The 15,188-nt window shown below is 32.7% G+C and overlaps 1 protein-coding gene across 1 annotated transcript; it reads right to left on the bottom strand.

The window, feature by feature from the left end:
• Nucleotides 1-7,051: 7,051 nt before the first annotated feature.
• LOC106425986 (F-box/kelch-repeat protein SKIP6-like) lies at nt 7,052-8,936 on the bottom strand. Its single transcript, XM_013866701.3, has 2 exons — nt 7,864-8,936; nt 7,052-7,595 (listed from the first exon to the last, which is right to left on the bottom strand). Exons 1-2 carry the CDS (start codon nt 8,877-8,879, stop codon nt 7,484-7,486), a joined length of 1,128 nt encoding a protein of 375 aa, XP_013722155.2. The 5' UTR covers nt 8,880-8,936; the 3' UTR covers nt 7,052-7,483.
• Nucleotides 8,937-15,188: the final 6,252 nt, after the last annotated feature.

Below are 15,188 nucleotides of genomic sequence, written 5' to 3'. Positions count from 1 at the left end.
GCAAGAAGAGCAGGGACATCTTAACATACCACTTTTTGCATCCGGTTGCTGTTGAACAAGCCTCATGAATTCTCCAATCCCTTGAACGTATTCTTCCGTAAGCAAATTGGTGTTCGGATCCAAATGAGGTTTATCCATCCACGAACGATAATAAACTTCTGAAGACATGATTTTCACGGAATTGTTATGACTAAAGAGAATGAAGAGAGAATGAAGTGTGAATGAGTTGAATGAGGAGGGGTTGTATTTATAGGAAATTGCTTACGGACCTCCGACGACTTTCCGACGGAATTCCGACGGATGTAAAGCAGTCCGTCGGAATTCCGTCGGTATTGTCCAATCTCAAACGGCTATACAACGGTCATATATATTTGTCGGCAACGGTCACATGGTTCGTCGGAATTCCGTCGGATAATACCGACGGAATTCCGACGACATTCCTGTAAATCGGAATGTCGTCGAAAATTCGTCGGTATTTTCCGACGGAATTCCGACGACTACAACGGTTACATTTTTTATCGGAATGTCGTCGAAAAGTCGTCGGAAAATTTCGACGAACCCTATTTCGTCGGAATTCCGTCGGAAATTGCCGACGGAATTCCGACGACTTAGTTTTTTTGGATTTGGTCGGAAATTTGTCAGTATTCCGTCACAAATATCCGACGACCTTGGTGTCCGTCGGAACCTCCGTCGGAATTCGGTGTGTTTTCTTGTAGTGTTACAGGCCTATATGACCAAATAAAAAAACGAAATAATCATAGAAGAGAACAAAAAGAACCATTCAAAACGGTTCTTCGTTACAAACTTACTTCCACCTCTGCATTTGAGCAGTAGGAAGCAGCCTCTGCGACAAAAGAAGAAGAAGAGACAGAGGCAGGAATCGAGGGTTATCGATTTAGCGTCCACCGAGTTCTAGAACTCTCTTTGAGAGCTGCCACTTCAGCCCAGAAAGTCTTGGACACTACTGAAGACAAAGTGATCAAAAGAAGAAGAGACAGATGAGAAGCCATGTATGGATTCTGAGTTCTGAGACACATTGAAGAAAAAGAAGAAGAAGACAAAGTTTGGAGCGAAAAAGGAACCGTTGGATTAGAGGAGCAAGGTGTGAGATAGATCTAGTGACCGTTGTTGTTCTGACACTGAAGAACTTATATATTGATGATTTAGATATTAATATATGGTACATGTAATGTAATCATGTGTGTGATGGTCCATCCGACATATTCGTGGAGACAAGTACTGTACAGTGAGGTGTGGTTGGCCCTATCAACATCCACCATATAGTCAGATGTAAGATGAGGCTTCTTTCTAGATTCCAAAGCTGAAACAACTCGTGACTTGGATTATTACTTCCACATATTAACAAACACAGTTTAAAAAGTTATACGTTTAGTTGTCATCGAAACATGACATACCAAATTGAACACACATTGTCATTAACCTAAAATTAAAGTATTGGTTGTTGACATAGAAAAACACTTTAAAAAAAAGTCTTTTACAAGTGATTAGCCTTACAGTGAATCAATATTGATTGATGTATCAGGCGTGCGTGAAAAGCTTCATGATTGGCCAATGAAAATGGTTACCGTCCTTAGAGCATGATGATTACTGGAGGATTCTTAGGGCGAGATTCTTACCGGAATATAAGAACTCATCTCTTAACGTTTAACTAAAAAAGCTAACAACCGGTTCTTAAATAAGAGTTTTAAGAGTCGGTTCTTAATTTTTTTAGTTAAAAATTAAGAGACAGGTTCTTATATTCCGATAAGAACCTCACTCTAATAACCCCCAATAATCATGCTCTTACATATTGCAAAAGATACTACCAGATTAAAATAGTTAAATGTATTAAAGGAGTGAGAATCTCATAAATACTACAAAGCACAAGCACAGGAGAGTTTCATGAAACATCTCCTCTATATTAATTGAGAAATATTTAAAAAGATGTAGCTTCAATTTTGTAATAATTAAAAAAGACATCTTGCTTATGTGTCAATCAATTAAATAATTAATTTGTCATACGTGTCAGCCTCACATTGAAATTGAAAAACATGTTGGTCCAATTCGATTTTTATATCTCACTATAAACATTTAATACCAACTATGATATCATATAATATTAACTAAAGCAATGTGGCTATTTATTATATATTATTTCCTTAAATAAAACCTACGGAATTACCTAATGTGATTATGATATATATAGTAATTAATGATTTTAAATAATGAAGATTTGCTAATAATCTCTATGCTTTCTATCATTTTTGTTTAATTTTTTACTATTAAAATAAATTACACAATTACAATAATCATATATTAAAAATTTAGATTTTTTTGTATATGTTGTATTTTGAAATTTTCAAAACGACTATAAATTACTAAAACTGTTAAAAGTCTCACATAAACTTTGTGATCAATGTTTAAATTTTTTTCTATAATAAGATACAATGATAGTAAAATCATATAAATAAATAATTTTATTTTAATACGTGTTTATGTTAATATATATATATACTTCATATCGTTTAAATTTAATTATATATCATATGCGATAGCTAAGATTGATTGTTTTGATTTTTTTATTCTAAAATGATTGCAAATAAACAAGAGCGGTCATTTCATTTATATGTGCAAGTCAATTTATTACATAATAGTAACTGATTTTTTAGTTATTTAATATATAATTATTATTTTATTATTTCATAATATGCAGAAAAGTATAAAATAAGTATTTATTCTGCACAAGGCGCAGATCTTAACCTAAGTATGTATTTCTTTAATAATTTTGAATCTTGAACATTTTCTAAATCTCAGGCCAAAATAAAAGAACGAAATGAGGATAAACTCAAAAATCAATATTTATATCGAGTAATAACTAAAATGACACAAAAAGAGAAAAATATCGAAGATAGATAGGACTGGCACGTGAACGTAAACTTCTCATAACCATAATTAATTTTTAAATTGCTAAATCATGATCGAGCTTACATAGTTTCATTGTAATCAAATAGTAGGCATGAGATTCTTTGGCGTAAACGTAAGGTTTTTATGCGATAAATAAATTTTTGACCTAAAATATTTTTAAAAATGGAATCAGTTCATTAGTAAACAAATTATGTAATTAACAAAAAAGGTTTTGAAAAATTGTTTATGAGCCAAATATATTAATTCGATCAATAATATAATTTTTTCTATATGATATTTCTTAAATAATTTCCATATAAATTTACTCTGCGCAAGGCGCATGTATTATCCTAGTTAAAGTGAATAATGTTACAACAGCAAATATTAAACTTTTCAAAATAAAAAGAGGCTATTTTGGTTATTTTCTTTTAGAGGGCTATTTTTATGACAAAAATTTAAAAGGGGCTATTGAGAGAATTAACCATATAAAAATTATATTTATAAAATTTTCAAAATTATAGAAAATATTTTTAGTTTAAAAAAATATAATATAAATTAATATATAATAGATATATTTTAGTATTTCTATTATTTCAATTTACAATTTTTATTTTTCTATTTATAATGTTTAAAAAAACAAAAACAAAATGTTACCCTCCCGCAACCGTCCACAACAGATGAAACCAGCTTTTGAATTTAAGAGGTCTAGACCGGTTTAAAGAAGTTTAGAGCGGTTTGAGTGATTGTTGCAAAACACCAACAACCGTAGTCAACCGCAAAAGCTGCGTTTACAGGTAGTAGCGGAGAAACCAGTCATACCTTAAGAAAATGTTTTTACCTAAAATCCTAACAGATTTTATGTGTTTTTGGGTAATTAATTCCGGAAGGAAATAATATAGCACAAATATATTAAAAAGTATAATATTAAAATTTTATATAAAACAAAATAAACAATTATTTACTTTGTGTACGGTTTTATGCACATTTTTGTGGTAATAACAAAAACACAAAACTGAAATATAATATATTAAATAAAATAATATTTTTAAAATATAGTATTAACTCATTTAACTTAGTCATATATCAACATTTCGAAAATACAAATTATCACAAAAATATTCTGATAAAAATTAGTAGTAATTTATATAAAACTAATGTTTGAAATTAACATTTTTTTACTATGCTATTATATTTTCAAATAAACAAACTAACAAAGAAATTGTTCATGACGCAAAGACTCATATCCATTGCAAATATACGATATTTATAGACTCGTATTAATCCGCGTCCCCAAATTATTTTGCCTTTTATCACTTTCTTGTTTTAATAAATTACTAGATTTTGACCCGCGCAACCGCGCGGGGTAACAATCAAATTGATATGTTAGAAAATTAACTTGTAATTTGATAATTCTATACAAAACAGAAGATTTTCTAGTGTTTATGTTTGTAGAACATATTCACTTTGTTTTTAATATATGACGTTTTGGAAAATCTTTTTTCACTTCAAATTAGATGATATTTTCAATTTTCAATGCAAGTTTATTCATTTTTTTCTTTTTATATAACCTTTTATATTATCCAGTTAGCGTTTTATTGGTTGAATTATGATTAGGTAAATAGTTAATGATGTTTTTGATTAGATAAAATATAAAATTAATTTTTTTCTTTAGTTTGTGTGAATAAATCTAAATTTTAAAGTAAGAAAAATGGAAACAGTGTCATTTAGTTGATTATATATATTAGTACATCAATATTTTATTTGTTTCAAGGACAAAAATATGCTAAATTTTTCTCTATTATATAATTAAAATTTATTTTATATGTCAAATTATTTTTCTTTAACGTTTGAACGGCATTTTAGAGAATGGTATTGAAAATATATTATTAAATGTATTTAAATTTAGTTATATGATTGTAAACGAATTATATTATATGTTTTAGAATGGTATTAATTTGATAAAAAATGTTAATAATATTAAAGAACAATCACATGTTGTGATACTTTTTTGACATCATCAAAGTAATAATATTAATCATATATTATGGTTGCATAATACTAAAAATGATATACACAATCATATGTATATATAATCATATACGATGATTGCATAACATATGCATTTTTTGTTAATGACGTGACCTAAAAAATAGTTAATGTCCTACAAAATAATTATATATGTTGTTAATAATTATTAGATTAATAGGTTTAATGTCTTTTTTATAAATCAGTTGGTATATTTAATTATATGTAATTTATTGGTTTTGAATACAGATTTTTGAATTTAGCATATATTAACAGTAAACAATTTTGAGATTCTCCTTAAAAATAGTATATTGTTGATTTTATTAAGATATTAATAAGATATATTTGTGATATTATTTATTATAGAACTAAATGATAGAATAATTAAATGTGATGATTTTTTTATGAGATGGTCCAAAATAAAATATCACACATGAAATAAGTCATGACTTCTGTTTTAATATATAAGATATTTCTCTAATAATTTAAATATCTGCTGACGCAAAGACTCATATCCATTGCAAATATTAGTTTCATGATCCAACATTTTATCCCGATAGAGATTACACTAAATAAATATAACTTTTTTTTAACATTAACGAAATAATCTGATTTTGCTCACTGTTGCATATTTTCACTAAAATGCAATTATGCAAGCCATTCCCAACACAACCTCATGAGTAAATGCAATTATGCAAGCCATTTATTTATTTATTTTTTGCTAAAAAGTTACATTAATTTTTGTTTAGTTGTATGAAGATGCTTGTTAGACAAATAGTCGACTACTAGAGGAGAAGATTATGTTGCCCCTCCTGATATACTTTTCATAAGAAGTTTGTCCATAAGTATAGCTCATCGTTGTGATACATTTTGTTGGAACTACACTAAAAATTTTCAGTACACGTTTATCTGGATATTGGATAGTTCAGAACTTATTGAAGGCTGAAGAAGAGAAGGAGGTACTGGAGCCCTGTATAACTAAGCTTCAAGCCTTTGCTTGAACGATAAAAGCGCTTCAGAAAATATGTCATCTTATATGGCAATTGATAACAGGTCATGTGACAGTAACGAGAAATTTGATACGGCGTAATATGAGATGCTATAACTTATTGTTGGTCGAATAAATACACGCTTCTTCTTTTGTTTTTAAACAACTGTGAGCAATCAATCCTTAACATTATTCCGAATGATCCTTCTTCATTCATTAATCAAAGTACTTCTCCATATTCTCAAACCAAGACATTATATAACTCAAGCTACGGCGGCAGATCACACAATTTGGCTCAAAGCCACGCTCACTTTATTCAACTCCTGATTGTTGAGAAAGTCCAAAAGTAAAGTCCATGTATTTAGAACGTCTACTTTTGTCAATAATAAAACTTTTATAATCCTAGCGAGGAGGCTTCTTACAGGCCTATATGACCAAATAAAAAAACGAAATAATCATAGAAGAGAACAAAAAGAACCATTCAAAACGGTTCTTCGTTACAAACTTACTTCCACCTCTGCATTTGAGCAGTAGGAAGCAGCCTCTGCGACAAAAGAAGAAGAAGAGACAGAGGCAGGAATCGAGGGTTATCGATTTAGCGTCCACCGAGTTCTAGAACTCTCTTTGAGAGCTGCCACGTCAGCCCAGAAAGTCTTGGACACTACTGAAGACAAAGTGATCAAAAGAAGAAGAGACAGATGAGAAGCCATGTATGGATTCTGAGTTCTGAGACACATTGAAGAAAAAGAAGAAGAAGACAAAGTTTGGAGCGAAAAAGGAACCGTTGGATTAGAGGAGCAAGGTGTGAGATAGATCTAGTGACCGTTGTTGTTCTGACACTGAAGAACTTATATATTGATGATTTAGATATTAATATATGGTACATGTAATGTAATCATGTGTGTGATGGTCCATCCGACATATTCGTGGAGACAAGTACTGTACAGTGAGGTGTGGTTGGCCCTATCAACATCCACCATATAGTCAGATGTAAGATGAGGCTTCTTTCTAGATTCCAAAGCTGAAACAACTCGTGACTTGGGATTATTACTTCCACATATTAGCAAACACAGTTTAAAAAGTTATACGTTTAGTTGTCATCGAAACATGACATACCAAATTGAACACATTCAATAACCTAAGATTAAAGTATTGGTTGTTGACATAGAAAAACACTTTAAAGAAAAAGTCTTTTACAAGTGATTAGAGCCTTACAGGGAATCAAGTTGGTGCGATAATATGCAGCTGTTGCAAGCAAAGGCTCCAAATCATTTGCCTCTAACTAACACTTATAAATCGACGAAAATGTTCAAATATGATCGAATGGATCCACTCATTGGCTTTAGCCAGGTGTCTAAATTCCTACACCATTGCCAGGAGGGACTTTTAAAACATGCTGATGGGGTGGAGACCAAGACAATGCAGAGAGAAGTAAAGCAAACGGTACTAACAATAATCTATTAGAACCATCCGAATTTGGTTTCGTCCTCACTGTTTCTCCGTGTGTTATTCTCCTCAAGAACTGTCTCACCTTCTTTGTTAATCTTGAACACAAAGACTTTTCCTCTAATCGGCACAGCTTAAGAGATTTGAGTTGATAGAAAGATACATAAACGAAGCAGAATCAAGTGCCAAGAAAAAGAAGAAAACAAGAGCAGCAGTACCTTCTTCTCTACACCTAGCAAAGAGAAGGAAGATGATGTCATGGGCAGAGGCTTTTTGTGAGATTTGAGGGGCAGTGATATTCAGTATGATGTGTTATCTTAAATTGCCAGAAAAAAAAAGGAGGGAGAGAGTAAACATTTCCACTTTAGTAAAAACCAAAAATCAATTCGGAGAAACAGAAGAGATGGTCAAAACAAATAAATAGATGAGAAAGAAAAACAATATTTGAGAAGAATTAAAGAAGCAAAAGTTCAGAGAGTGACAGAAACAGAATGCAAAACCTTCTTGTGGGCTTTAACAGGTTCAACAGGCATGACAATATTAGACCGTTCAATGTAGCCCCAAATCTGGCCTCCTTGGAGTCTCTCCAATGAAATCTCCGCCCACCAAATATGATGAAGATATCCCTCCAAGTAAAACCCCTGACCACCTCTACATTCATCACCCTCTCTGTTTCATGCAAATCCAACTCACCCGGCTCGCACCACAATATAACTCCGTTTTTGCTCAGACAAAAGAGCAAGTTATCAACCATACACCAATCCCTTCGGTATCCTACCAGTTGTCCGCGATTTCCTGTTCCCCATTTACCTTCCCTGGGCGAGTAGTAAAACGTTCTCTCCTTTTCGTCCAACGCATAAACCTTTTGATCCCTCACCATACTGCTGTGGATATGCTTCTTCCTTTTCGGCATAGGCGGCAAAGGATTCCAAGTCTGAATCTCCGGGTCGAATACCTCTCCATAGTTATCATCTACATCACAGCCTCCAAACACGTAAATCTTCCCGTCTACAACACCAGCAGCCCCGTAAGCTCGAGCCGCTCCCATGGAAGGGACAGGGTGCCACACGTGAGTCCGACAATCCAAGCTCCAGACATCCGAGCTGCGCTGCTCTCCCTTTATCAACCCACCGATTACATATATGCTACAATCCAGCACCACCACGGAGGATGCTTCCAGAGGCTGGGAGGGGAGCGAAGGGATCTGAATCAGATCAGAGGCGTCTAGGGTTTTTCTACGGCGGAGGATATACCATCGCACGCTTGGAACAGGAGTAGGGATTCGTAAGCATACATAGACGTATGTTTCGGTGCGACCAATCAGCGATCGGATCTTGTAGAGATCGGGCGACGCCACTAGAGAGTGATAGCGTTTGGAGACCATAGATAAGGCCGCGAGGTCTGGTCTCGAGACTCTAGCAAGGCAGTTCAGAACCAAATCATCTGGCAAACACGATAACCGAAACGCTTCTCTCTTGGTCTTCTTCGCACGGGGCTGCTCTTCGTAATTGGACATCCAATTCTCTTCTTTTTTTTTGGAACAAATGCTGTAATGGACCAGAAGGGGTCAAAATAATCTCATATGGACCTCTTGCCTTTTTATTTTAAAAATGAATTAAAATTAAATCAAAAATAGAAAGAAAAGACCATGAAACCTAGAAAGTTCTACTTATTTACTAACCCAACCACACACTATCCTAGCCCACTAACCCGATCCTACTCAATTCGGATCCCTAAATCCCCAAATCTCTGTTTCTCAAACATCCTCCCTCTCACGATTTTCACCTTCATCTTTCATTACTCTATTTTCAAAATCAAACTAAAATCATGTAACATCCACCTGATTCCTCTTGTGTTACTCAATTTCATCTATTCCATAATCAATCCTGATTCATAATATTAAGAACCATATTTTAATTTTTTTTTTTTTTATCAAAATTGCTTCATCTCATTATCCAAATCAAAATCGAAAAATTCTTCAAACTTTATGAAATTTCATTCTTATCCCAAATCGATCAATTCTCCATCTTTCTCAATCCATTTTCTCTTATATAAAATTGAATCTGGTGTTCAATGTACAAAATTTCCGACAATGAAAAACACAGAGTATTACTAGTACAACTAGTACAACTGAAACTAGTATAACTGGTACAACTAGAACGTGAATAACTAATACAACTACAACAAATTTAGCTAGTATGACTAATATAATTAGAACGTGTATAACTATTATAACTTTACAATTAATATGGTGTATTAGCTTTTTGTTTTCAGCATGCGAATGATGTTATAGAAGAGGATGATGTAGAACCAATGAAAAAGTTGGTATAATCTTCCATTATATGGATTTGTCAAAATATGTTTAAAGTTATTTTATAATATTTATTTGGATAGTTATTGTTTACCAATTGTACCAGTTGTACTAGTTATACTATTTACGGAAAAAATTATCTTCACATGTAGTTCAACCATAATGTTTAAAATATGATACACGTTTAAAACATGATGCACAATACAAGATGAAATAACATAGTTGTACTAGTAATTGAATTGTATTGGTTTGTACATAGTTGTACCAGTTTGTACATAGTTGGTACTTTGACATTGAAATCGAAAAAACTAGTTGTACCACTTCTTTATGTATACATGTCTTTGCCCCAATAAAATGAAATCATCAATTTTGTTAAAATACATTTCATGTATGTTTTCCAAAAATTATATGGACAAAGAAGTTAACAAACCTTACAAGAATAAGGTAAATCATGCAAACTTATGAAATGGTATAAAAACTGCAAAAAAAAAAACAAAAAATTATCACAAATAAAAAGGAACCTATCTAAATACTTACCAAATTGGCCAGCTAATTGTTTTTTCCATATAGAATATCCAATGGAATATATCAATTTCAGAACCTGAATAGTTGTACTAGTTATATCAGTATCACCAACTTGATGTACATATGAGGGATGTTCACCTTCTCATCTCTCCCCATCACCACACTCATTATCACACACAAGTAGATCAGCCTCATCCTGTCACGCCGAGACCAGCTGTGAACTTCTTGTAGATGCACCTTTTTGATCGACTGCAAGGTGATCTTACCACATGTCCTTAGTGGATGTGTCAAAATATGTTAATAGTTTGTTTATATAATATTTGTTTTGATAATGATTTATTTTACCATTTGTACTAGTTGTATTATATATGGAAGAAAATTATCTTCACGTTTTTGCTCCCGAAGCCGAATAAGACAACTGCCGAGTGAGAAAAGATTGCAGTTTAAGATCTGGAAGAGTATAGTCCAAAAGATAATGCATAAGCCATCACGAGTTTGAAAAAAATACATAAACATTAATATTTGGTATTTGGACTACAACAATAATAGTTTAACCGGTTTAACTACAGTAGTACTATTACTAGCTTAATTGTGGCAACACTTTATTTGTGTTTTTCTAGTGTTGGTTAGTAGGTTTCTCGCCTCAAAGTTCATTTTCTTGATATGGACATGAAAATATTACAAGAAATATAGCAATTATAATCACATACACAAAAAGAACATGGTGAAACTTGCATATTTTGATATAAAATATGATATACATATGTTTGTTGTATCTACAAATTTGATTTCAAATAGTTTTTGATTCTTATGTTTGCAAATTCGTACATTTCACTCAGTTTATTATTTAATTCTATTTTATAATATAAATTTTTTCCTACAAAAAAATAAATCTTCAAAAATCTATGAAGTTTTTAAAAATTATAAAATTTATAATCCCAATACCATCAGTTTTTTTAATATCTATTTTTTTATAAATATTATTTGGTTTTACGTGTTGTATTTACGTACCTAACAAATTTTTCTCTTAATTTTATCGACTTTGATCTAATGTATTTCAACCAAAAGAAATAGATAACAGGTTAAACTACACAAAAATATTTAGGAATAGTACAATTAGTATAACGAGTTGATTTAATATTCAACCATAATGTTTAAAACATGATACACGTTTAAAATGTAATGCACAATATAAAATGAAATAACATAGTTGTACCAGTACTCGAGTTGTACCGGTTTGTACATAGTTGTACTAGTTTTTGAGTTATACCAGTTTGTACATAGTTATATTTTGACAGTGAAATCGAAAAAACTAGTTGTACGACATAAAATTTAAACTAGTTCCACAAAAAAAGACCAGTCTTCGGTCCAAATATACCTAATCATAAAATTTAAGAACTTTTTTTATCAAATTTCAAAGCTAATTTTCGCTTTCTTCAGACACATTCTAAGTTTCCCCAATAATCCATTTTTCAAATCTACTTGCAAAAACCACCGAATCACGACCAAATAAAGGGAAACTAATCACTTACCCGAATGAAGGAAGATGGAGCTTCGATTTCTACGGTGAAGGAAGAAGAAACGAAGCGGTTCTCCACTTTAGGGTTTCGGAGGGATTTAGTTTAAGTCACAGACACAGACAGAGATAGAGTTGAGAGGGGAGATTGATGGATTCTCGATTTAAATGGGGTTTGTTTATTTTTTGATGGGGTCAAAATTTACCTTAATTTTTTTTTTTTTAAAGGAAATTTGAGAGGCAAATAAAAATCTATTACAAGTTCACTTTCCTACTTGTGTTCGGTGTCGGTCAGTTTCAGACTTTGAGTGCCTATAAATAAAAACATTATATCTTTTGACTTGTCTTTGTCAAAGACTAAAATCTGAAATAGACCAAAAGGCCAAAAATAAGTCTCACACATCCAAAAAAAATCTGTATGGACCAAGTGATTGTAAACTACCATTTTACCCTTAATGAATGAATAATATCAACCATTGGATTCTATAATCTTTCTATAAATCAGAACCGTCGGATTAAAAGAAGAAAAGAAGAATGTTATATTTACAAAAATGTCATTAATGAAACTCCAACCAGAGCCATTGATCATTTTTTCTATGTTTTAATCTTGGCCACACGTTTTCACAGATCTCACATTCTCTATCATCCCCCCCCCTCTTTAATCTGGCGCATAAATAACTCAGAGCCACACGATTTTCATTATTTCATTCTCTCATTCGACTAGGTACAACTAGTATAACTCATACAACTATACATGTTAAAAAATAATAGAACTGGTACAAATGGTATATAAATATTATAATTCATGTACAATTTGCAGCTACTATAATTAACTCAACTTTAAATCATTTTTAACATATGTTGATAAAATTTCATCTATTTTTTCTGAGGTTCTTCAATTGGATAATGAGATGAAGCAATTTTGATAAAAAAAAAAAAATTAAAATATGGTTCTTAATATTATGAATCAGGATTGATTATGGAATAGATGAAATTGAGTAACACAAGAGGAATCAGGTGGATGTTACATGATTTTAGTTTGATTTTGAAAATAGAGTAATGAAAGATGAAGGTGAAAATCGTGAGAGGAAGGATGTTTGAGAAACAGAGATTTGGGGATTTAGGGATCCGAATTGAGTAGGATCGGGTTAGTGGGCTAGGATAGTGTGTGGTTGGGTTAGTAAATAAGTAGAACTTTCTAGGCTTCATGGTCTTTTCTTCCTATTTTTGATTTAATTTTAATTCATTTTTAAAATAAAAAGGCAAAAGGTCCATATGAGATTATTTTGACCCCTTGTGGTCCATTACAGCATTTGTTCCCTTTTTTGTGTGTTCCCGTTTTGAGTAGTAAATTGTTGAGATACCTTGTTGATACTGTTCCGCGACTGATTTTCTAGACTCGTATTAATCGCGTCCCCAAATTATTTTGCCTTTGATCACTTTCTTTTTTTAATAAATTATATTTCTCTAATAATTTAAATATCTGCCGAGGACTTTAACTCGATAACTAAAAAATTCCCATGTGCGTTTGTATATACGTAATTACACATTCAATGTAAACAAATTTGGAAGTAACATTTTTTTTTAAATACTATTGCGATAGATAAAATATTGGGAATTTATCCTTTTTTTTTTTCATTTTCATTTCGGCACCAAAATATAATTTATCTACATGAACCTAGGGATCTTTATAAATAAAGTAGAGTTGTCTCTTTCTGCAGGCTGCCACATCGTCAGGAAGCATAGGGTATTTTTGGACACGTGTCGTCTCACTAAACCAAACGTAAATTCTGTGTAATCGGTTATCTCATTGCCTTTTTTGAATTGAGCTTTTATTACAGTTTTGTATTAAGCTCAATCTTTTGAAAAAAAACTATCCCAACCCACATAACATTAGGTTTCTTCTTCCTTTTACTCTTGCGACCTTCCACACGAAATTTCCAGAAACTTTAATCGCCGTTCCATCTCCGTATTTTGTTCTAGCACCGACAGCGTTGACCTCACCACGAAACCTGATCTGGAAGATGAAGGAGCCTCGCGCAACGAAGAGTCCATTGAGGAAAACAATGTTGAATTTGTAGAGCAGGCAATGGTGAGAGGATGAGAGACTGCGTTTTGTTCAGAGGATCGTGGGTTAAAGATGACGACGAGTGTCCATTGTATCAGCCTGAATCATATCATTAGATTGACGAAGCTTCTGATTTCCAGAGGAAAATAATGCGTGATTCAGACGATCTCAATTGGAGATGGAAGCCTGATGGTTGCGACCTTCCATGGTATGTTGCTTCTCCAGTTTTATCTCCTCCATTGTCACGCCTGATTCAAGTTATTGTCAATTCTGATTCAAATTATTGTCAATCATTTGATCAGCATTTCACTTTCTAAGTAATATAGTTGTGTTATTGTGTTGGCTGTGATCATTCGTCACATTTTTTTATCCTCTGATTGTGTTGGCTGTTATCATTAGTTATATCCATCGGAGACTTTGGCGTAATCAAAATAAAAGCATTGTTCTTCAGGCTGTTGAAAAGGTTCCAAAATAAAAGCAATGTGGATGCTTGACGTCACTACTCCTTCAATGGAGTCACAAATGAGTGTAGACTTTGCTCAACTTTTCACCAACTCCTCTCTTTATCAGTATGTCAAAGAAAAACATTACTATTAGTATTAGACCAGAGTGTTACTTTCAAACATCGATGTCTGCTTCAGGAGTAACCAGAATTTCATCAAAAAGCTCAGTATTCCACCACCAAGATTGAAATATCTCTACTTCCGAACTAAGTACTCACAGCCGTTTTTGACTCAAACCAAAGCTTGCTTCTTGAAACAGTATTGGTCTAACTGGAGACATCCTCAGTACAATGCCATCCGGTTTCTCATGACAATATTAGCGTCATGTTGGGTTTGGTTTTCTGCCAAATTTGAACGGAAATGTAAGCTTGCTTCCATATTCATTTTATTAAACTATAAACCGTGATTGATTCATCCCAAAACCACAACAGATAGAAGGAGCAAGACATGAATAATTCCTTTGGAGCCATGTACGCTGCGATACTGTTTCTCGGTGCCACAAACGCTGCAACAGTTCAACCGCTATCGCCATCGAGCGTACTTTTTTCTACCGTGAAAAAGTTGCTGGAATGTACTTAGCCATCCCTTATGCAATCTCTCAGGTTAACCATTCTGAATAATCTTCTTATTTCATATTTTAAAGACTTAAACAATGTTTAGACCATAATGAGAACATGTACTTGAAATGGCGCAGGTGGCCGTGGAAATTATGTACAACACGGTACAACGGGGTTTACGCGCTGATCATTTACTCAATAATTGGATACGACTGGACTGTGGCTAAGTTCTTATGGTTCTACTACTCAATGCTAACAAGCTTCATATTTCACGCCTTGACACCAAACTATCAGATCAATGGGATCTGCATGTCCTTCTTCCTTAAGTCTCTGGAATCTCTTCTC

This window comes from Brassica napus, chromosome C9 (genome assembly GCF_020379485.1).
Source record: "Brassica napus cultivar Da-Ae chromosome C9, Da-Ae, whole genome shotgun sequence".
In the NCBI taxonomy this organism is placed as follows: Eukaryota; Viridiplantae; Streptophyta; class Magnoliopsida; order Brassicales; family Brassicaceae; genus Brassica; species Brassica napus.
The sequence above is the reverse complement of the archived record's forward strand: the minus strand, read 5'-3'. Positions and strand labels throughout refer to the sequence as shown.